The sequence below is a fragment of the Carassius carassius genome, chromosome 4 (assembly GCF_963082965.1).
Source record: "Carassius carassius chromosome 4, fCarCar2.1, whole genome shotgun sequence".
NCBI lineage: Eukaryota > Metazoa > Chordata > Actinopteri > Cypriniformes > Cyprinidae > Carassius > Carassius carassius.
Genome location: NC_081758.1, coordinates 15,210,943 through 15,233,512, shown reverse-complemented (window position 1 = coordinate 15,233,512; position 22,570 = coordinate 15,210,943). Strand labels below are relative to the sequence as shown.

At 38.8% G+C, this 22,570-nt stretch overlaps 3 protein-coding genes across 3 annotated transcripts; 2 read left to right on the top strand and 1 right to left on the bottom strand.

The window, feature by feature from the left end:
• The first annotated feature begins 5,218 nt into the window (after positions 1-5,218).
• On the top strand, positions 5,219-14,260 carry LOC132129784 (keratin, type I cytoskeletal 18-like). Its single transcript, XM_059541547.1, has 10 exons — positions 5,219-5,396; positions 5,697-6,121; positions 6,262-6,344; positions 6,467-6,623; positions 7,588-7,752; positions 7,886-8,011; positions 9,444-9,661; positions 10,131-10,156; positions 12,962-13,073; positions 13,398-14,260. The coding sequence occupies exons 2-10, from the start codon at positions 5,726-5,728 to the stop codon at positions 13,438-13,440; spliced, it is 1,326 nt and encodes a 441-aa protein (XP_059397530.1). The 5' UTR covers positions 5,219-5,396; positions 5,697-5,725; the 3' UTR covers positions 13,441-14,260.
• A 1,085-nt stretch (positions 14,261-15,345) lies between these two features.
• LOC132137489 (zinc finger and BTB domain-containing protein 26-like) lies at positions 15,346-17,037 on the top strand. Its single transcript, XM_059547512.1, has 2 exons — positions 15,346-15,440; positions 15,686-17,037. Exon 2 carries the CDS (start codon positions 15,692-15,694, stop codon positions 16,928-16,930), a length of 1,239 nt encoding a protein of 412 aa, XP_059403495.1. The 5' UTR covers positions 15,346-15,440; positions 15,686-15,691; the 3' UTR covers positions 16,931-17,037.
• Positions 17,038-19,303: 2,266 nt separating this feature from the next.
• LOC132129776 (peptidyl-prolyl cis-trans isomerase-like 3) lies at positions 19,304-22,451 on the bottom strand. Its single transcript, XM_059541535.1, has 6 exons — positions 22,316-22,451; positions 21,926-22,000; positions 21,743-21,836; positions 21,508-21,575; positions 19,653-19,771; positions 19,304-19,503 (listed from the first exon to the last, which is right to left on the bottom strand). Exons 1-6 carry the CDS (start codon positions 22,316-22,318, stop codon positions 19,377-19,379), a joined length of 486 nt encoding a protein of 161 aa, XP_059397518.1. The 5' UTR covers positions 22,319-22,451; the 3' UTR covers positions 19,304-19,376.
• Positions 22,452-22,570: the final 119 nt, after the last annotated feature.

Here is a 22,570-nt window from a genome sequence, read left to right as displayed (position 1 = left end):
TATCCTATGTTTTTATTAATAATCTGGGTGTATTCCTGTTCATATTTACTTGTTAATAAATTAACTGAATTCATTTTGAGTATGTATTCATCATTCACAGCTGCTGAAACAGCCTTTAAATTAGTTTGGGCATATGAGGACATAAATTAGGTACTGCATGTCCGCCCATAGAATAATTATGAAAAATGACCAACTGATTACCAGCACACGACCACCGATCCGCGACATTGCCACGACGTCGCAGTTACTTACTGGCAACGTCACAAAGTTACGTTGTGGCGACGTATCTGGGAATTTCACTTTAAAAAAAAAATAAAAAATCTGGGAATTTCACTTTTCCGGTTGCCACGGCGTAACTAATTACGTCGCCACGACGAAAGTTTGGTCACCAGATTACGTTGTAGTTACGTAACAGTTACGTATTTGTGTTAGCTGGGTAGCCCCACGTCCCGGGGCTATTGTGTTTTCCAGTCCAATGGGCTATCGTGAATAGTGATGTAAAATTCCTAACTTGATTCGCGTTGTTCACTCGCTTGAAGGGGTGAGACGGATAGTTTCAAACGTAGTTGATCGTTTGCACTCGTTTCTAAATCTTGCTGATTCAAGCGTTTTAAACAATTTGCGCGGGTTCGGAGCTTGCGCGCACTCGTTCAAAGCACGCACTGCAAGCAGCATTTCAGACAATGCGCGTACAGAGAATGAATTCATCTTTCGCGTATCGTAACTTCTGAATGAGCACATACACACAATTATCTCAAAATAATTGTCTCTGCAAGTATTCTCGTAAACCAAGTCGGTTATGTTTTAAGTGAACGTATACAGTGGCCTGCTGCTTAGAGAAATTCGCTGTACCGGATAAATCTTTTAGACAACGTGAAAGGGGGCGTGTTTCAAGATACGCAATGGAGTAGACCAAACTAAATAGGGAGGGAGGGCAAAACACTCATCCAAACAAATGCTTCATTAAATTGGTGGTGTTGGTGGCTTTGGTTGCAATACTCTTATCGCATATGTTGCACATTGCTGACTCGGCATCCACTTTTATAAAATGTGTAGCCACATTTTAGACCTCTTTGGCATTGTAAAACGGAAACGTTTTGAGAAAAAAACAACTACACTTGTGTTGTGTGACTGCTAGTATCTTCAGAAATCCTCCCCGTCACGTCACGTGGTGGTGGACAGCCAATCACGGCAAATTTAGGTCCTTACATGCACATATGCTACAAGCTCACACAGACACAGCCGCTTGGCAAAAAAAACAACAACAACAACGGCTGCTTGGCTTTTGGAACTGAAATTTGGCACCGAAAGATAAATAATTTTTCGATACTCATAGTATCGAAGTTTTTCATTCGATACCATAAAGGCATCGAAGTTCGGTACCCAGCCCTACTCTCACCCCCTGGCGGGCCACCATGGGGCCGAAAATACCACTCACTGGGTAAGGGATCGCTTCCACTGGCCCGGGCTGGAGGCTGAAGTCAAACGTTTCTGCCAGGCTTGCGCAACCTGCCAGAAGACGTCCCCTCGGAAACCTTCCCCAGCCCACTGATTCCACTGCCCATCATTGGGGTGCCCTTCGAGTGCATCGGGATGGACCTTGTAGGGCCGCTGCCTAAGTCTGCCCGGGGCCACAAACACATCTTGGTGATTGTGGACTATGCCACCCAGTACCCCGAAGCAGTGCCCCTCTGTAAGGCTACTGCCAAGACCATCACCCGCAAGCTCTTCCTGCTCTTCAGCCGGGTGAGCATTCCTGCGGAAATACTGACTGACCAGGGGACCCCCTTCATGTCCCGGCTAATGGCTGACCTTTGCAACCTCCTCAAGGTAAAGCAGTTGAAAACCTCTGTTTACCACCCCCAGACTGACGGCCTTGTGGAACGATTCAACCAAACCTTCAAGCAAATGCTATGGCGGGTCGTGGCCGAAGACAGGCGCGACTGGGATCTCATGCTCCCCTACGTGTTGTGCGGCATTCGGGAGGTCCGAATCAACCGGGTCATGCCATTAGTCCGGGAACACCTCGCCAGGCCACAGAAAGCGCAGCAACGGCACTACGACTGGGCTGCCCAGCCCCGCGAATTCCAGCCTGGAGACCGGGTAATGGTCCTTATCCCCAACTTCGCCTGCAAGTTCCTGGCCAGCTGGCAGGGCCCGTACACCGTCACTGAAAGAATCGGGCCCGTCACATACCGAGTCCGCCAGCTGGGGCAGCGGAAACCAGATCAACTCTACCACATCAACCTGCTCAAAAAATGGATTGGGACAAGAGACCATCTAGCGGCCCTCACCACCAGGGACCCGGTCGTAGTGGACATCAACTCGGAGCTGTCGGCGGCCCAAAAGACAGAGCTGCAGCACCTGGTCGGTCAGTTTTCATTGGACCCTGGGCGGACCCATGTGGTCCAATCCAAAATCCACTCACAAGCCGGAGTCTTCATCCAGCAACGGCCCTACCGAGTCCCAGAGGCTCATCGGCAGGCTATTGAAGAGGAAATTCAACAAATGCTGAAGTTAGGGGTAATTGAGCCATCGAACAGCCCTTGGTCCAGCCCTATCATCATGGTCCCCAAGCCCGACGGCACCCTCTGCTTCTGCAATGACTTCCGCCGCCTGAACGAGGTCTCGGCGTTTGACAGATACCCTATGCCTCGGGTGAATGAACTCCTCAACCGCCTAGGAAGGGCCCGCTATATTTCCACCCTGGACCTCACTAAGGGATACTGGCAAGTCCCCATATCCGAGACCGCCAAGCCCAAGATCGCCTTCAGTACCCCCGGTGGGCACTGGCAGTACCGGACCCTCCCGTTTGGCCTACACAAAGCTCCAGCCACGTTCCAGCGCATGATGGACATCTTGCTGAGGCCTCACCAGGCCTACGCCGCGTCATACCTGGACGACGTGGTCATCCACTCCGAGCACTGGGAAGACCACCTGGACTGTCTGCGGAGCGTGCTGATGGAGCTACGTAGGGCTGGGTTCACTGCCAACCCCCCGGAAGTGTCACTTGGGTCTGACCGAGGCGAAGTACCTGGGCTTCCAAGTCGGAAGGGGACTCATCCGACCACAGGAGAAGAAGGTCAAGGCGATATGGTCTGCACCGAAGCCCAGCACAAAGACCCAGGTACAAGCGTTTTTGGGGTTGGCAGGGTACTACCACAGTTTCATCCCTAACTTCTCCTCCTTAGCCGCCCCCCTGACAGACCTGACCAGGAAGGGGCAGCCGAAAAAAGTGTGCTGGACACCTGAAGCGGAGGAGGTGTTCAAAAAGGTGAAGATGGCCCTCATCTCGGAGCCGGTCCTGTGTGCCCCAGACTTCAGCTGCCCCTTCCTGCTGCAGACGGATGCCTTCGACACAGGACTGGGGGCCGTCCTGTCTCAAGTTCAAGAAGGTGAGGAGCATCCCTTCCTATACATCAGCAGGAAGTTGACCCCGAAGTTGACTCTCATCAGCTGGGATTCATATAAACAGCGTGCGCTCAGGAAAAGGGTGAGAAGCCTCTCCACGAGCAACCCCACTGATACTGCTCTCTCCTATCTCTTCCAGAAAGCAGCCTGTGACCGGAAGATACTGCCACGAGCACTCCACGGATTCACCTGCACCTGGACTTGAGTGAGAGCACCAACGCACGCCAAATCACCGCCATCACCCCCGTATCCCCACACTTTATAATAAAATCCACCCTCTGGGGCTTTGCTCTTGAGTTTGCTCTTGCGTGTTCCTTCCAACCCGCCACAGTGTGTATTTATATACATATAAATATACACCGTACACACACACACACACACACACACACACACACACACACATACATACATATATACATATATATATATATATATATATATATATATATATATATATATATATATTATAAAAACACAAACTTTTGTTATGAATGAGATTAATCAATTTGACACCACTAATTAAAAAAACTCTATTGTATCATTATAATCATCTTTAATGTCACTTTTGATCAGTTTTAATGCATCCTTGCTGAATAAAACTATTAATGTCTTGAAAATACATTATCGATCACAAACTTTTGAATGGAAGTGCACATAAATACATGTATTTTTCAATGTAGATCTAGTTTGGCAGTAACAGTCATCATATATTCACCTTTATTGTTCACCAGGGTAAATTCATTTGTGTTGCAGCTTTGATACAATGTGCAATTTCTGTTGTGCCCACATGAGGGTGCAGACTTTATTTATAATAGTAACTGTTATTTATGATGGAGGGGTTGCCTTTGCTGATATTTAGTTTATACTTCTATTTAGTCCATGGTGCCATGGTGCTAATTTGATTTCTACCATGGTACATGAATGTTGCAATAAATTAGGGTATCGTGGTTCACATCAAAGTAGCATGGCATCACCATCTTATTGTTATTATATTGTACTTGAAAATACATGGTACACCATGGTACAGTGTCCTAAAAACATGGTAAAGGTTCTTTTTGTTAGTGATATTGTATAAACTTCAAGCATCATGAAAGTTTTAACAAAGTGAAAAACTGAACTTAAATTAAGTATAACCTTAATTCAAGAATTCATTTAGAATTCATTCAGCTGATTAGGTCAACCAAATATTTCTCATAGGTTTTGCTTTCCTGCTCTTTCTAGGTCTCTGCATTGTTTTACCCTCTTGCTGGCTAGTGAGGCTTTGGATGACTGTCTCCGTGTGAAGCACAGTTCTCTCATTACAGGTCATTGTACGCTCTCTGAATAGTGTCAGTGTATAGAAATGGACTTTCCCCCCTCCCTAAAGCATATCAGGTTACACCCGGTTCAGAAAATAAAAATGGGGTTATGGTTATCACAGTACACCCTGTCCCACAGTGGATATGAAGTCACTTCTTTTATAAACAAATTGTCAGTAGTGTTATTTATCTTAAAGTGATTGTTCTCCCAAAAGTGACAATTCTCTCATCATTTACTCACCATCATGTCATTGCAAACCTTATGTGGAATATAAAAGAAGATTTTTTTGGGGTCAAAACCACAATGGACACTATTGAATTTTGTTGTATTAACTTTAAATCATAGAAAAACTGTAAGTCTTACTATGCCTTTTAGCAATGCTTCATCAAATAAAAGTTAAGCATCACATAATTTGTTACTGAATTTTTTCAAAGACAAATGTGCAATATAATATGTGGATGGTGCTTTGGGAACATTTTTATCGTGTTTTATCGGTTTCAGTCAGGAAATATCCTTTCACCTGTGGAGGGATGTGATTGGATGTTGACTTCCATAGTCAACAGCTCTTCAGGAGGAGTCTAAGCATAAATACTCTGACTCACCTGAACAAGTACATATAAAAGCCACCAGTTCTTCCCCGGACAAAACCACACTCAGGTGCTGCACTACATTTGGACACAATCCATGTAAGTATTACATTTCTTATTCACAAAGTCTTCTTGGTTTGCAACCAAATTACCTTCTTTTCTTTCTTTTTTTTAATAAAAGCCAAAAATTAACAGGATCATTTTTCCAAATTTAATTCTCCACTGCAGTATAATATTAAATATCATTAAATTGTTCCTTAAACATTAAATATCTGTCTGATGAAGAGCGTGAAGGAGAGCTATTGGTATTCTGTGTTTTCATAGTTCTTTTCATATGGCATAAGGAAACAACAATCTGCATTCAGATTAACAACCAATGAATATTTTTTTCACCACCAGTGCGCATACTCTCTGGTTCTGCGAGCACCATGACCTCCAGCTTCTCTGTGCACAGCCACTCTCTGGGACGGCAGCCGTCTTTTTCAAGCATGTCTATGCGTGACTTTGGGCTTCGGGGACGTTCTAAAATCCCAGTGTCCCTCTCTTCAGCCAGTACTCTGTCCCTGTCTCGGTCCACTTCTCTGGGAAATGGCTTAAACATCCTAAGCAACCTCTCACTGAATGGTCTAGGAGTTGGTGCCAGTGGCAAGGAGACCATGCAAGGTCTAAATGACCGACTTGCCAGCTATCTGGGAAAGGTGCGTTCTCTGGAGAAGTCCAACGCTGACCTGGAGCTGAAGATTAAACAGCTGATGTTGGAGCGAGCACCCAAGGGTCACGACATCGAGGGACTGATGGCTCAAGCACAAGCGATTGGACAAGAGGTTTGATGATCTAGTGGAACTAAGAGTTCTGTTTTTTTCTTTGGTTTTAGTTGTTTCATAGATAAGAAAGCAGAAGGAATGTTCAGTGAAGTCATTGCATGAGATCCTTTATTAGTTAACATCACACTTCTGCTCTCTAGGTGAGGAAAAAGACATTGGAGAATGCTCGTATAATGCTGGAGATTGACAATGCCAAGCTTGCAGCCGATGACTTTAGGGTCAAGTGAGTTTAGCTTTTTTTGTTCCTTCCTCTAATCCCTGAGAAGATCCATTGCGAAATGTATTGTGCTATTTAGTACTAATTTCTAGGTTGAAAGGTTTATTGTATTATTTGCTCATAAACAGATGGGAGGCAGAAGCTACTCTTTGTCAGTCGGTTGAGAGAGACTGTCATGCTCTGAGACGAGCAAAATCTGATCATGATCAGATCATCGCAACCCTTCGAGGAGATCTGGACAGTCTGAAAGAGGAGCTCTATTTCCTCAGGAAGAATCATGATGAGGTTAAACACATAACTGACACAAAATCATAACATTAATAATATTAATGTAAAATATAATTGTTATATTTTTTTTCAAATAACATTCATTATTCAGCTTGAACTCATTAATATTCACAGGTATTTGAAAAGTTTGCACAACATACATTTTTGCATATTTATATACTGAATGTAATGAACAATGTGGAAATATTAACTGCAACTAAAAAGTATTTACATTGCACAAATTTGGGAATCCTGTATATAATTTATATACAGATATGTTATACAGGTCCTTTGAGTGCTGCACAATATAGAAACATCCTTTTCAAACTGTTGTCTTAAGAAAGGTTATGGGTAAATATGAAAATGAGTCATTATCTAACTAAATTGGATATCTTTTTATCACTTAATAAAGCAATATAAATTAGGGAGAACTATCAACAGGTATAACATTTTAGATATAAAATGTATAAAATCAGGCAAACGAGTTATGAACAAATGCCAATCTAAAAATCTTTACAATATACATGAAAAAAAAAATTGTAGTTTGGTCTAGATTTCTTGTTCAGTGTTGGAGAATAAAAAGTCATTTTGAGAAAATTAAATATACAGATGCAAATAGATAAGTGTGATAAAAAAATGTGTATTTGTCTTTCCACTAGTCTACAAATTTTTATTAAAAGCCTAATGTAAAAAATTGAGGAGTGAATGAAAAAACAATGTTTGTGCCTGTCTTGCCTTAGAGAAAGATAACACAAATACACACTTTAAATAAAACACTATGCAAAAATATTGTTGCTCAATTTTAAATAATAGATACACTGATGATTTACTAAATACTAAAGGTTAGTATTTCTGACTATCATTAACTGAGTATCATTCAGCTAGTAGTATCATTTGATATTTTGCAATCTAATGCAATTCACACATTTTAAGTGCTTTATTGTGGTTTTTGGTGAGATTGTAAACGATTGTCTCCATGAAGGAGAAGAACACAATGAAGTCCCGTCTAGCCAATGAGCAAGTGAATGTGGAGGTGGATGCAGCCCAGGGCCCAGACCTGGGAGCCATCATGGCAGAGCTAAGGGTGCAGTACGAGAGCATTGCACGCAAGAATAAAGAGGACACTGAAATGTGGTACCTGAAGAAGGTCAGATTACAATCCAACACAGACTCCACTGCCAACACACCAGAATCAGCTATTTATAGACTGATGATTTCACTGCAAACACAGGTGTGTTTGAACTAATATGTGTACTGTGTGATGTGTGTCTATGTGACAGCTGGAGACTTTGCAGTCGGAGGTGAAGGAGAGTAACGAGGCTTTGAGATGTGCTCAGAGTGAACTCAATGAAAGACGACGCTTTCTGCAGGCGTTAGAGGTGGAACTGGACAATCTGCGCAAACAGGTGAAAGACGAATGAACGTTTATCCTAAAATCGCTGCAGTTTGTCTATGAAATGTCCACTAGATGTGTCTTCTGAAGTTTTCCAATTGTTTAGATTGTAACGAACATGCTGAAAAAATAGAAAATTATTATAAAAAAATATTTTCACTGTAATGGAAATCAGAACGGAGTCCAATCAACAAATAAGATAAAAAAAAAAACAGGACAAATTTAGATCTTTCACAAACTTTCTATCTAAACCTGAACTGAGCTTACATGTTGAAATTCTACTGTATTTCTGGTGCATGTTCATGAAGTATGACAGGGATTTCAAACTTTATGATGCCAAGGAACCACAAATATGATTATCACCTTCCTAAAATAAGAAAGCTTTTATGGTATGTTATTGTTCATATTTTTAATTGACAAAAATTTAAACTATTATTGATGATATTTATGTTTAATAATGAGATCATTGACTTGATACTAAACCAAATTGTAAAAATATTATCTGGAAATTATTATTATTATTATTATTTTAGATTTACAGTGCAACTGCATCTGATATTAACACTTTACACAAGTCTTTATGCACGAGTAAGATAAATAAATGATATATATATCACATATTTAAATATATTCATAGACTCTTTATAGATCCTCAAATGCTGCACCCCAGTTTGAAAATTATACATCTCATATGTTCTTCTGATGCACCAGACTTTTTTCACCTGAAAAGAGGGAAAAACAGTGTCTTGCCTTTAAAATGTTCTAAAGTATTTTTGGGAGGTTTATGTACAAGATAGTAAAGGCAAATTGCTTACCTACTTTTCTTTTCTACTTAAGAAAAATCCAAATGACAAGATTGAATTGCATGAAGTCAAGAGCGAATGTAAAAAATACCTCTTTCCAACCTTCTTATGATCATTTGCTTATGTTAATATACTCATTTGTAAATCTGTTTGGATAAACATTCGTCAAACAATCAAATCCTCTATCATGTGGTTAAAGGTGAATTAATATGTCAGTGAGCTGTTTGAAGCATCATAGAGTTTTTTCTTTTTACCTTTTTTTTAACCTAATTTAGCCTATTGTTTGTCAACAAATAACCAGAGAACGTGTCAAGGTTAGCTCTTCAGCACAGGAAACCACAGTCCTCTCCATCTGCTGTTCATCTTCATGCAAACAACAACCATATATGTTTACTCCTGTATAAAAAAATGTAATACATGTGACGACAGTCTAAAAACACATTGCATCCTCATGGCCTGGACAGGTGATAAAGACTTTTCAGCAGGTTGTTCAGCTACTAGTTCACACATACTGGATTTAGATCAGATTTAAGGAAGTTCATTCTTCCTTCTCTAATTTTGGATTTAAACTAATCATACTACAGTCATACATACAGTATTTTGGGCTCTCATTGAAAATGTTAATGTTATGATACACCTCAGGTTGGTGTTCTGGAGGGGAACCTCGGAGAGACAAATCAGAAGTACACGCTTGAGATCGAGCATCTTCAGGGCTCACTCACACAGCTGGAGGACGAACTCTCACAGCTGCGCCTGGATATGCAGAGAATCAAAACTGATTACGAGCAGTTACTGCGGATCAAACAGAATCTGGAGTTGGAGATCGCCACCTACCGGAGGCTGCTGGATGGAGAGGAAGTGTAAGAACTGAGAGAGGTTTTTCAAAGCCGAACAATGCTTTTTGATATGTTTTTTTTTTTATATATTGAAGTTCCTTAAGTGAAGTGAAATTTATCCAAGTGTGGTGACCCATACCCAGAATTTGTGCTCTGCATTTAACCCATCCAAAGTGCACACACACAGAGAGCAGTGAACACACACACACACTGTGAACACACACCCGGAGCAGTGGGCAGCCATTTATGCTGCGGTGCCCAGGGAGCAGTTGGGGGTTCAGTGCCTTGCTCAAGGGCACCTAAGTCATGGTATTGCCAGCCCAAGATTCGAACCCACTACCCTAGGGTTAGGAGTCAAACTCTCTAACCACTAGGCCACGACTTCCCCAAGTATACACAGTATACACAGATAATGCTGATAGGAAATGCAGATAATGCTGAAGGAAACGTCTCTGATGACACTGATGACATTTGTTTCCTTTTTGTTTTTCAGGATAAAAGAAACACCCACTCTTAAAAGTAAGTCTGTTTTGAATGGATAGTTCTATTATAGAACTAAAGATGTATTCAGTTTCTTGAATACATTAAAATGCTATATAATACTGATACTAATAGGGGAGACTAGGGGTTTATTTGCATAAAATGCTGGTTTCTTTAGCAGGGAATTTGTATGTTGCTTTCAAACATCTAGTACAAAACCATCTTAAACTGGAATGTCCTATTATTAAAACTAAAATTACAAACCTAAAATCATATTTTTGTCACAGATTTTAAATAAGCGAACACAATAAAACACTGACATATATTCAGGAAAGCGTCACCATGCAATTGTAACTAAACATCCAAATGAGACAAGTTACTTATCGAATGGTCTCTACTGTTGCATTTAACATGCTTATGGGGAAACTCCTGCTTACTCTGGTACTGAAGCCTGATTTTTTTCATGTTCAACCTGCCAAAAGGGGAGGAGCCAACTGCTATACAAGTCGACTTAGAGTGCCATTAGTGGGCGATGGAAGTTCTCTTTAAATGGGACCTTCCCATCAGGGCTGGCCCAACAAAATTACTGCAGTAATTTGGATGCATCCAACTCAATTTGGGGAGCACTGTACGAGGGCAGACCACCATACGGATCCTAGTCAAAACTGAAGCAACACTTGCACATCAACTGCCTTGAGATGATGGCACTCTGGAGGAATCAGACGTGGTTCTCGAAGTTGATTCAGCCGCTATCTGCAGCCCCTTGGCTGATACCACTGAGGACATACCACAAAAGGCATGATTTTTCATCCCTGGCCACGAGCTGTGGAGCTTTCATGTTTGGCCACTTGACGGGAACCTTTACAGCTCCATCTGAGTGTAAGTAATACATTTTTGGATGCTAGTGCCCCGTCTATAAAACACCTCTACACCCTTAAATGGTGGGTCTTTTCTAACCTGTGTACAGTGTACAATCCCATCCTCTTGTGATGTGTGAACCTTTCTGCAAGAGCTGCTGGACAAGGGGCGCACCCCTTCCATGCTCAAAGTATATGTGGCAGTCATCATTGCAAATCATGCTTTCGTGGCAGGCCAGTCAGTCTACATAAATTACCTCGTCGTTAAGTTTCTGAGGGGAGCTCAGAAACTGAATACGCCTCTTTCTCATACTGTACCGAACTGGTACTTATCCATAGTCCTCAGGGCACTACAGGGAACTCCCTTTGAGCTGCTCCAGTCAGCTGACTTGCGGCACCTATCGCTCAAGACCACCCTACTTTTGGCGCTAGCGTCGATCAAGCAAGTAGGGCCCAGTCCACCAGAGGGATGGCCTCCTCACGGGCATGGTTTAGCATGATTTCTATGTATGATATCTGTGAGGCCATTGGAGGGTCATCGTCATCAACCTTTACTAAGTTTTACAACTTCCCTACACTCGAGGCACATGTCTGCTTAATTCACCTAATCCTCTCTTTGAGTGGAAGGGTTCTGCTATGTAGTCCCCATCCAAATGGCTTGGGTCTCATAATTAGCTTATGGTTTTAGAAGCCCTCATTACGGGTGCTCTGGCTTAGTTCTGCATTTGCTTATAGCATGGCGCTATTGGATGCATTCTCCATAAGCGTGTTAAATGCAATGGGAGAAATCGTTCAATAGGGAGCGCTTTTAGCCGGTTGAGGCACCATTTATTCGAGCAGTTACACAAACATGAACAAATCAGGCTTCAATATCAGCGTAAACAGGAGTTTCCCCCTTAGCATGTTATTACACAATGCTCAATCCCTTATCTCAGGGTACAGAGGTTATGTTAGAAACTGGAGCATTTTTCCATGTGTTATATGTTTAAATACAATAGTTTTTTATTAGTAACTTATTTTGACCAAAACGATGGTTTAAGATATCGTACATTACATTTAGTTGTGTAAATTATGTACATTATTGTTGCTCCTCTATGCCCTGCCTTTCTGAAGCGCATTGGTTTATACAAAGCTCATTGTTTTGAAAAGCGAGGTGTTCTCTGATTGGCCAGCTATCCAGTGCATTGTGATTGACTGAATGCCACAAGTGCTGCCCTACACTGTTTAGAACTTGTGTTTGAATCATCAGTGGCAAATTCTTTAAATATGTCAATGTACTTACAAGCTGTGAATTAGAACCGTCAGACTGTCCTTGCAAAGTTGGAATTGCCCCACTTTATAGAAACAGACTTTGTGCACAGAAGCATTGTAGGCTACTGGTTCAGGAAACAGTCCTTGTCCTCTGTAAAATGTGCTGCACACATCTGAATATTTGGGTTGAACTGTTCTGGAACAGTGTTGTAAATACAACTTAACCACTGATTTCTAGTTGTGTCCTCTTTTGGAAGGCCAAACAAAGAATCAAAGTTATGCCTTCTTTCGTTTTGTGAACATTTGGGCGGAGTTATGCAAATCTTCCCACACAGTGATGTAGACATGCGGGGACGTGTTACAACGGGCAGTTTTAGGAGGGCGTAGTTGACTCTTAACTTTTTTAAAATAATATCTCTTTGGATTTCAGACTTTAGTCTTTGCAACTTTACAGATCATCTTTATGGACCAAGGGCTGGTAATACTCCAAAGAGAAAGGAAAAACTGAAATCGCATCATATGACCCCTTTAAGTTTGCTTATATTGTAGTTGTCAACAGATGTTTGATAGTGTATCTCGGCACAATAAATTAGTTATAGTGAAGTGATCTGCCTAAAAAGAGCATTTAAGTTACCTGCAGTAGCATAATACTACATTTGAAGCACTGAGCTTGAATAAATTCTCTATTTTAATTAATTTGCTCATAGTTTTAGCATTGTCTTTCTGCCTTTTGTAGAAGAGCCTGAAGTGAGAACAAGGAAGATTGTGAAGGTGGTCACCCAGACAATGGTAAATGGAAAGGTGGTGGATGAATCCAGCGAAGTTGAACAGATTGAAGAACGAAAAAAGTGAGTCTGGCTCACAAGTGTCACCTAGATTCTTGTGCTTTACCAGTGGATACTCTTAACACAAGATATCACAAGGCTATTCTCAGGGATTTGTTCATCACTCCACCAAAAAAAAAAAAAACCTTAATAAACATTTCAGATATTATACAGTAGTGATGTGTCAGCTGTCTTTATTTTTTCTACAACCTCTTTTTCATCATGGTAGAGATTGCAATAATTTATACGACTATAAGCTACAAGACATACTTCTTCACATTCTCTTATAATCATTTGAATGTCTTGCATTTCTTTTCACTGATGTTATTTCTTCTTCACTTTCTTTAGGTCTGATTCTGTAAGGCGAGTCGCAGTAGAGCGGGTCATTTAAAAGTAGCACAGACCGAAAGTCACACAGTGAAACTAAATACATATGATACTAGCTGATTTCCTGAATGAATACTACTAGTTTTAGAGACAGTGGTAGAAAAATGATATGTAGCTGTGGATGGGGATTTGAACCTGTCTATTCACAGTGTGAGAAACCGAGCTAAAGGACGAAATCAAGACAGCCTCACTTTGATAATGATGACTGAAAAAGCCCTGACACCAAACCTCTGTAGTGTCAAATGTCTTGCTTTTGTGAGGCTTTTTGGGTGAAACAACTATTGTAGTCCCAGCCCATCATAGTCCTTGTAAACAAGAGTCTTTACTTTGGTTTGCTCCACTATCATTGCCAGATATAAAATAATTTAATTCTGGCAATCTTACACAGGTCAGACTCATATATCTATTACTTGAAAATCTGAATTTATTATTCATTTTCAGTGCTGAATGAAACATTATGCTATATCCAAAATACTGAATGAAAAGTCTGTATAATTTTTATTTGTAGAATTTAATCTACTATGCATAAATATATAGGCAGTTAGCTCATATAATGAAAATGTAACACTTATGTTAGGACAGGAGGCCCGAAAGCCACATTCAGTTATGCATTTGTTCAATACGGGGCTCATAATTCACAACACTTTGACATTTCTTTTTGTCATCTTCTTTTTTATGTTTATGGATGTGGAGTGCACATCTGGCAAATTAAGTTGTGTGAACTGCTCAGAGTGAGGCTCTTGCACCTGGTGTATATTATCTCATCTATTGTGCAGATGAGTAAAAATACTGATACATAAAATTAAGCTTCTAAAATAAACTTTAGACTGATCAGCCTCAGACTCTTATTTGGTTTCTGTTATTCATGAGTGACTTATGAAACATCAGATTATGTTTTTTCTGCTTTACCATTGTTTATGAACCACAGACATTATTATTGTAGCAAATGCCATTACAAGCTGCTGCCTGTCGGGCTATATTACTGACAATAAAAGTGACAAGGCTCGATAGATAGATGATTGATTGATTGATTGATTGATAGATAGATAGATAGATAGATAGATAGATAGATAGATAGATAGATAGATAGATAGATAGATAGATAGATAGATAGATAGATAGATAGATAGATAGATAGATAGATAGATAGATAGATAGATAGATCCGCTTCCATTTTACAACATTGCCTCCTTGTGGCAAGAAGCACAAAACGTGCTTTGTTTAAGAGTGGAGCGCACTTTTAAATAATTAATTGTACTCAAGAAATCATCATCATCATCATCCAAATTGACTTTTTTAATATTCATGTGGGATCAAAAAAAAAAAAAAAAAACACACAACAAGTTTAGAATATTGACAGTTTTATTTTTACTCTAATAATAATAATAAAACTATTGTAATATACAAGTGGTTTCCACAGAGACAGCATGAATGGAAATGTGGACATACGTAATAACATTGAAAGCCTTCTCTAGAAATCTAGAAATACTACTAGGCTATTACTACTTCTACTAAAGTAATAGTACATTTATTATTACTAGATGTATGCATTATTCAAGAGGCTTCCAAAAAAGCATGAACGGATTAACCATGGTTTTACTGTAGTAAAAGTGTAGTAACCATGATTTTGGCGCATTAATTAACATTTGTATAATCACAGTTTTACTACAAATACCATGATTAAACTATGGTTAGTGTAGCAAAACCGTGGTTAATTTGTGGTTGGCATGGCTTGACATTTTTTTTATTGTACGGGATTGAAAATAAATCTTTCTTTCTGTCTGTTAGTTAAGAAAAGTCAAATTAATCTTAATACAGACGATACAAAATTTAGCCACATGTATTTGTGTCCTGCCCCTTTAAATTTCGCCGACCAATCGAGAACGTCGACACATCCTTTTCCGTCTCAAGCCACACACGAAACACACAGGCGCTGTATGCTCATCCCCAGGACAACAAAACACCCAGACAGAAACAAAAATAACCAAAAACAAATTGCTGCAGGTATTCATATTTTAAATAAACACTTATATTCACCTCATTCCCGTGACGATGTGTCTTCGTCGTCAGTTTTCCTCCATTCTTTGCAGACGTCCATCCAATGTTTCTGGTTTAGCTCTGTAACGTTACAGTTTCCAGGCCTGTACTAACCACACTAACATCATCGTGTACACTTTAAACATTGTGCTATCATGACATTTATGTGCATTTTAAATGTTTTAGCAATATATTTTGTGTATATTTAATAGCGCACCATGGCCCAGGATGGGGTGATACTGCAATTCAACTTTCCCACATTCGGGGACTCTATGCTTCAAAAGATGGATGCTCTTCGTCGAGACAAACGCTTCTGCGATGTTGTTGTCCGCATCAATGACTTGGAAGTGCCTGGACACAAAGTGGTCTTTGCCGCTGGCTCCCCTTTCCTTAGAGACCAGTTTGTCCTTCAGGACTCTCGTGAAGTGCAAATATCTACACAACAGGACGCAGAGGTTGGACAGAGGCTTCTCCTGTCCTGCTACACAGGGACACTGGAGTTCCCGGAGCTTGAATTAGTACACTATTTAACAGTTGCTAGTTTCCTACAGATGGGTCATATTGTAGAGCAGTGCACCGAAGCTCTCAATAAATTCATAAAACCACACGAGGTCAAAGACGAGCGTGCATCATCTCGACAGCCATCGAACTTCAGCTCACAGCGTGGCCGACCAGCTGTGGAGACAGCATGTGATGAAGAGGATGAGGCGGACAATGATGGAGAAGATGACTTTGATGATGATGATGATGATGATGATGATGTGATAATACAGCCCAAGTCTCCAGCTGTATTTAGAAACTCTGAAAGCAACAGCAGAGGAGAGGAGAGTCCCATTAGCATCGTTAAGGTGGAGTCAATAGATGAGCGAATGCCTGATAACTTTCAGAGTCGCGCAAGTCACTCGCCAACACTGCGCTCACCTGAGCCACAACACTCCCTAATAAACTCCACAGTGGAAACCCGGCCCGCCGAAATCTCTGTCAAGCCCACAGCTGAATATTCGCTGTCCCCACCTGGACCCAGTGGCTCGGGGAAAGCGAATCTTTGGGGATGCTTAAGGAATGTCGATAAGAGTATGCAGTGGTGCCACCAGTGCCCGAAATGTGCTCGCGTGTTCCGTCAGCTGGAGAACTACGCCAACCATCTGAAGATGCACAAGTTGTTCATGTGCCTCCTGTGTGGAAAAACATTTACCCAGAAAGGAAACCTGCACCGGCACATGCGTGTCCACGCCGGCATCAAACCCTTCCAATGTAAGATATGTGGAAAGACTTTTACTCAGAAGTGCTCGCTGCTAGACCACCTGAACCTTCACAGTGGGGACAAACCACACCGTTGTAATTACTGCGACATGGTGTTTGCACATAAACCAGTTCTCCGTAAACACCTGAAGCAGATCCATGGAAAAAACAGTTTTGATAATGCCAATGAAGGCAGCTTGCTGGAAGGAATATAAATTCATATTATTGTCTAAATAAATCATATTAATATACATGATGCAGACATAATTCTGTATAACAGTGGTTCTCAACTAGGAGATCCGTTCTCAGTAAGGACGATAATAATAACTGAGTGCACACCAGTACTATAACAATGATGACTCATTGGAACAATATTGTTGGAATCACTTTCACTATTTTTTTTTTTCACAAAATTTTTCCAATGATATACGATTAAAACATTGACAGCCAATCAGAATCAATTCAGTTTTAAAAAAAGCACACATTTAAAGCAGCCAAAGGCAGGACTGCATTGCACACATCACAGATAATATTAGTTAAAATTCTAAAAACCAACAAAAACAAAGATTAACTTGTTGCATTTTTTTATATATTAATTTTTAAGAAAGGATCAGAGGTACATCATTAACACAGGTACATAAAATAAGACACAAAGATTGTGAACCACTGCTGTAAATGAATACACTAAATTACAATAATGAAGTGTCCGCTGATTGGTAGATACATGTAAAATCAAAGACAGGTTTAATATCATTTTCTTTTTGCATATTGCAGATCAAGGGAAATGTATTGAGTTGATTTTGAATGCTGCTGTGGCATCATTTGGCTGTGTTTTATCTTTTGTAAAGATTGAAATATATTTAAGTATATCTGGTCAGACCATATTTCAGTTTTGAATGCTAATGTATAACTTCCTCAGTTGCAGAAAGCTGTATTTGAACACTATTATGCAACTCTTTGTCTGTAATAAATGTTTCCATGCTTCCATCTGTGTAAATATGCCAGAATCTGGAGAAAATTGCTGGCTCACTAATAAATAACTGCAGATACTGCATGAAATGTGCACTTCTTTTTGTTAATGTTCATCAAAATGCTACATCAAACCAACATGTTAATACATTAAGGATTTCAACATTCAGACTGATTACAACTATGTTTATTTATTTGCTTTTATGAGACATAATACTGAATGTGAAACACGTGACATCTTGCCCAACAGCAAAGTCCTTTTAAATCTATAGTCTTTGCCCAAAAGGAAATGTATAATGCAAATACCCTTTTCTTGGGTATACAGTTCAGCATTATAGTTAAAATCTAACTTCATTCGATAGACTAAAACTACTGGACTTTCGATTCAAGACAACTTCCCTGTGTGACAAATAGCTCTGGTCTCCTCTAAATAACAAGAGAGGCTCCAAGAGCAACACCAGCGTGTGAACTGGTTGATGGCTGATTTGGACATACAGTAGGTAAGTACACCAGGAAACTGTAACAGAACAAAAAACAACAACAACAAAAATGTGTATAAGATCAACCAGGATCTACAAAAATAAAACAACGAACAATTATTTAGTATTTGTTTCATGGCTCATTTGCTACTGATGTAGAAACTCATCAAGCTCACTGATCCCTGACACATTCACAAGCGATCCTTTCGTTTTGATGAGATGTGGCACACAGAGATGGGTGAGATGATATACTGTACTGCTCTGAAAGAAAAGAGAGATCTTCATTTAAAGAGAAACGCTTTCAAATCTTGTTTTCCTGTTCTTATAAAAACAAATATCCACCAACATTTTAGAAATGAAAATTTGATTAAAATAAGTAAATAAATGAATGGATAAATAATACCTTTACCAGTTTGGTACTATAATTATGGAAATATATAATATTTTTTTGTTTAGACATGTATAATATTAACAGTATTTATTATATTTAATATTTATAGATAAAATTTATTTTACAGTAGCCTGTAAGTTGTGTCTTCATACAAGAAACTACATATAATTTTACATTTTATGTTGTGGGATGGGAGTCTCTAATATGAGGATGATCATATTTGGATTTATAAAAAAAAAAAAAAAAAAAAAAAAAAACCCTGATCTGTTGAATCCGGTGCACGTTTCCTAACTTAAATTATATTTTACCTGACATTAACAGACATGATCTTGTCATACTGGGCCATATCTGTTGTCTCTATACTGCATTGTTTAGTTTTCTCCTGACAGAGTATAGATTTCTTTCTAACTAAATGTTGCAGATTTCATTTATTTTATTTAAAATACATGTGTTTACCTATATTTCCGGGTCACTAGCTTCATGATTTCAAAATTGTAGCCTAATTTTTTTGTCGTTTCAAAATAGTAGTTCATATATAAAACGTGCAGAATAAATGCAAATTATAGTGAAACCACTTCAGAAAACAATGAGAAAATCTATCAATTTATTGAAAATACTCATTTGTCAAAGTACAATAGTTTATCTATTATCATTTTAATAAAAAAATTACCATACCTTTAAAACACAATGTAAGAGATTACAGGGAAAACCGAGTCAAGTCAGTGCATACAAATTCATGAAACAGCATGTTTTTAAAAAAACTTTTTTTTTTATTTACAACACAAGGCATTATGCATTATGAATATTTCACAATTAAATCAATCAACCAGCAAATGAGTTGGCATGGATAGTAACATCTTTAATATGGACATCATTAAGAGGACGAAAAGTCTTTTCATTCACAGGGAGTTTCTCTAGTTCATCCAGAGTTTCAAGTCCATCTATAATTCTGTAACAAAGAATAAGCTTGTGTTACAATTTATTACCATCAATACCATAAAATAAAAATAGAAAAAAAAAACAAAACAAAAAAAACAGAAAATAAAACACTAGCAAAAAAAAAAAAAAAAAACAATAAATAAACATAAATAAACATACTTTCCAAAAACTGTGTACTTCATGTCCAAGTGAGGCTGTTTTGCATATGTAAAGTAGAACTGTGATGCATTTGTGTTTGGTCCATTATTTGCCATTGCCACCACGCCCCGGACATTGTGCTACATTACACAGACATTAAAAGAAAGATCAAGTTAGATAGGACTAAAAAGTATGAAGGTAATTTAATGCCTAAGAATGAAACACCATGTACACCTTTACAAAGCCTCTTGTGCGCATGCAAAATTAATTTACACTTACAGTCTTATGTACGTTTCCACAACTCTTGCCCTGCATATGCAAATCTTTTAGGCATTAAACTACTTTCATAAAAAAGATTTTTAAATTGTTGTGCAAGTCAGTTTGGTCCAGACATGATTAACTTGAATGCTGGATACTGGGTGTTAAAGGTCCCACGACATGGATGATTTTCTTTGTTTAAATGCTTTTTTAATGTTTCCTTAGGTGTACTTATATTGTTAGTAAGATTTTTACATTTAAAATTTAGAAATAAAAAGCATTTTTATATCCTGATAATAGCCCTCTGGCTTGAATGCTCTGTTTGAAGGGGCGTGTCTGCTGTGAGACTCCGAGTAAACGACAACTGTTGTGATTGGCTGACATCTTTGCATACGAAATGCATATTACATGTGGAACCCCTCTCAAATACATATATATATATATATATATTTTTTTTTTTTAATATTACAGCTGTCGAGATTATCGAATCATGGAAGTGTTGATATAATTATTTTTTCGATCTTTTCCTATCACATGAAAGGCTGCAGTGATGAGCATTGAGTAGAGTCTGTTTATCGCGTGAATGCAGTGATCTCGTCATTATTGCAACACGTTTTCTCTCACAAAATGCTTTCACCACAACTAACAGCAAACACATGAATACACCACATGAATACAGTAAGAGCTTTGTTGTGCAGCATAACAGCGTCATTCATTGTAACGGCAGTTTGGGCAAGAGTGTAGATATACTCGCGATGTGTGACAGCTCCGAAAAAATAAAGGGAGCGTTCTTTGATCGCTCTCTGTAGTTAAATCACAATTTAAATAACAGATTTGTTTCATGCTACTAAGAGAAACAACGTGAAGTTGATCATTTAGTCACTGGCTTGATTCACTCATGCATAAGCAGTATTAAACTATTTAGAAAGAAAGTCTGTGTGAACTTGAATAATTAGCTTCACATCAGAAATCACTGATCACAGATCAGACATTAATGAACACTGTTACTCACTGTTTGTGGCAGTGCTGTCGAATCCATATCATAAAAGTCTGTTTGTAACGCCTGTCCTGACATTGCGACTGAATTATGTGTAAATATTTGGGTGGGCAAACCAGAGAAAGGGGAGGTAACATTTCTCCTTATAACGTCACAAGGAGGAGATTCCAGATCTGCCCGTTTGAGCTTCCGTTTTCTCAAAGGCAGAGAAAGATAGCAAAATCTCAATTTACACCAATTAAAATTTCTAGAAACTTGGGGACCATAATTATACAGGCTAGGGGAACTCATATTAATGTTAAAAAACCTTAGAAAGTGAAAATGTCATGTCATGGGACCTTTAAATATTATTTTTGCACAAACTAGATTTTTTTATAAGAATTTTTCTTGCAACATAGGCACAAAACACTGCATCAAAAAGAAGCAGCAAGTTAAATCATCAATTCAAGTCATAAGCAACTGTGAAAGTTGATCCTCAAGTCCTCACTCTTGCAACTTTGATATTAATATTCATGCCTTAAAATTCTAACTCGTGTCTAACTTAAATACAATTTTTCGAGTTAATTTTTTTTAAGTATAATAATGTACATAACATTATAATACTTCAATGTCAATGCATACTTTCAGATGTTCACTGAATTCATCTTCAAACTTTCTTCCCCAAATACTGGTCCCTCCTTTGCCTGTACCTGAGGGAAAAACATCATTTTTATAAATCAACCAAATAAACCTCGACATGAAATGATTAAAATCATTTTTTTTATTCAAAACATGAACCTAGCATTAACTAAATTTACAACTTTACAAGCTATAAACTAAAGCTGTGAGGTAAGAAATGAAATCCAGGATCAGTTACCTGTTGGGTCTCCAGTCTGGACCATGAAGCCCTTGATGTTTCGATGAAAAATGCATCCATTGTAAAACCCACTAGCGCACAGGGCAATAAAATTCTATGAGAAAATTAAAATGAAAATTAACGCATCAACACAATTATATTGCCTCAAGATGTGTGTCTGTGTGATGGAAACAAGAGTCTTACTTCACAGGTTTTCGGGGCCTTCTCACAAAACAGTTCTATTTTGAAATCCCCGAGCTCTGTGTGCAGAGTAACAGCCTGCGAGAAGATGAACGAGTTCAGCTCATTAATATACTACAACTACAACATAAGTCAGTAGATACATTCTTAATATAAAGTTAATTACTCATTTAGAATGCAAATAATTAATTCACCCTGCTTAAAGGTAAGCATACCACAGAATATGAAATATTTCACTAACGTTAACTGTAATTTGGCCAGAGTAAGATACTCCACCACAATGCTAACATAAAACAGATAACGTTAAACTAATGTATTCTATACAAGCTTAAATATAAGGATTAAAAACTGTTTGTCGTGAAGTTCAGCATTCATAGTAAAGCGCAATCTTACCATCTTCTTAAACGCAAGGCAGAAATGATAAGGGTTTAGAGCATAGACACTTTACAGACACAGTCCAGCATTGTAAACAGGCCGCCTTCAGTAAGCGTTTCACTGAACAACGTCCGACGCAACTCAATGACGTTGAAAACATTGGTTCCCATTTATCACCGTTATAATTTAAAAAAAACGATCCCATCGCACTCTATACATAAATAAGAATAGTTTTAACAACAGTAATAATAATTATAATAAAGTTGAATGAAT

Coding starts and splice junctions, on each gene's coding strand:
- LOC132137489 (XM_059547512.1), top strand. CDS start 15,692: ATGGCCCAGGATGGGGTGATACTGCAATTCAACTTTCCCACATTCGGG.
- LOC132129776 (XM_059541535.1), bottom strand. Junction 21,837..21,925: donor AGGCCCCGAAAACCTGTGAA/GTAAGACTCTTG, acceptor ATTTTCTCATAG/AATTTTATTGCCCTGTGCGC. Junction 19,772..21,507: donor AATTCAGTGAACATCTGAAA/GTATGCATTGAC, acceptor TGTGTAATGTAG/CACAATGTCCGGGGCGTGGT.
- LOC132129784 (XM_059541547.1), top strand. CDS start 5,726: ATGACCTCCAGCTTCTCTGTGCACAGCCACTCTCTGGGACGGCAGCCG. Junction 6,345..6,466: donor GCCGATGACTTTAGGGTCAA/GTGAGTTTAGCT, acceptor GCTCATAAACAG/ATGGGAGGCAGAAGCTACTC. Junction 10,157..12,961: donor AGAAACACCCACTCTTAAAA/GTAAGTCTGTTT, acceptor TGCCTTTTGTAG/AAGAGCCTGAAGTGAGAACA.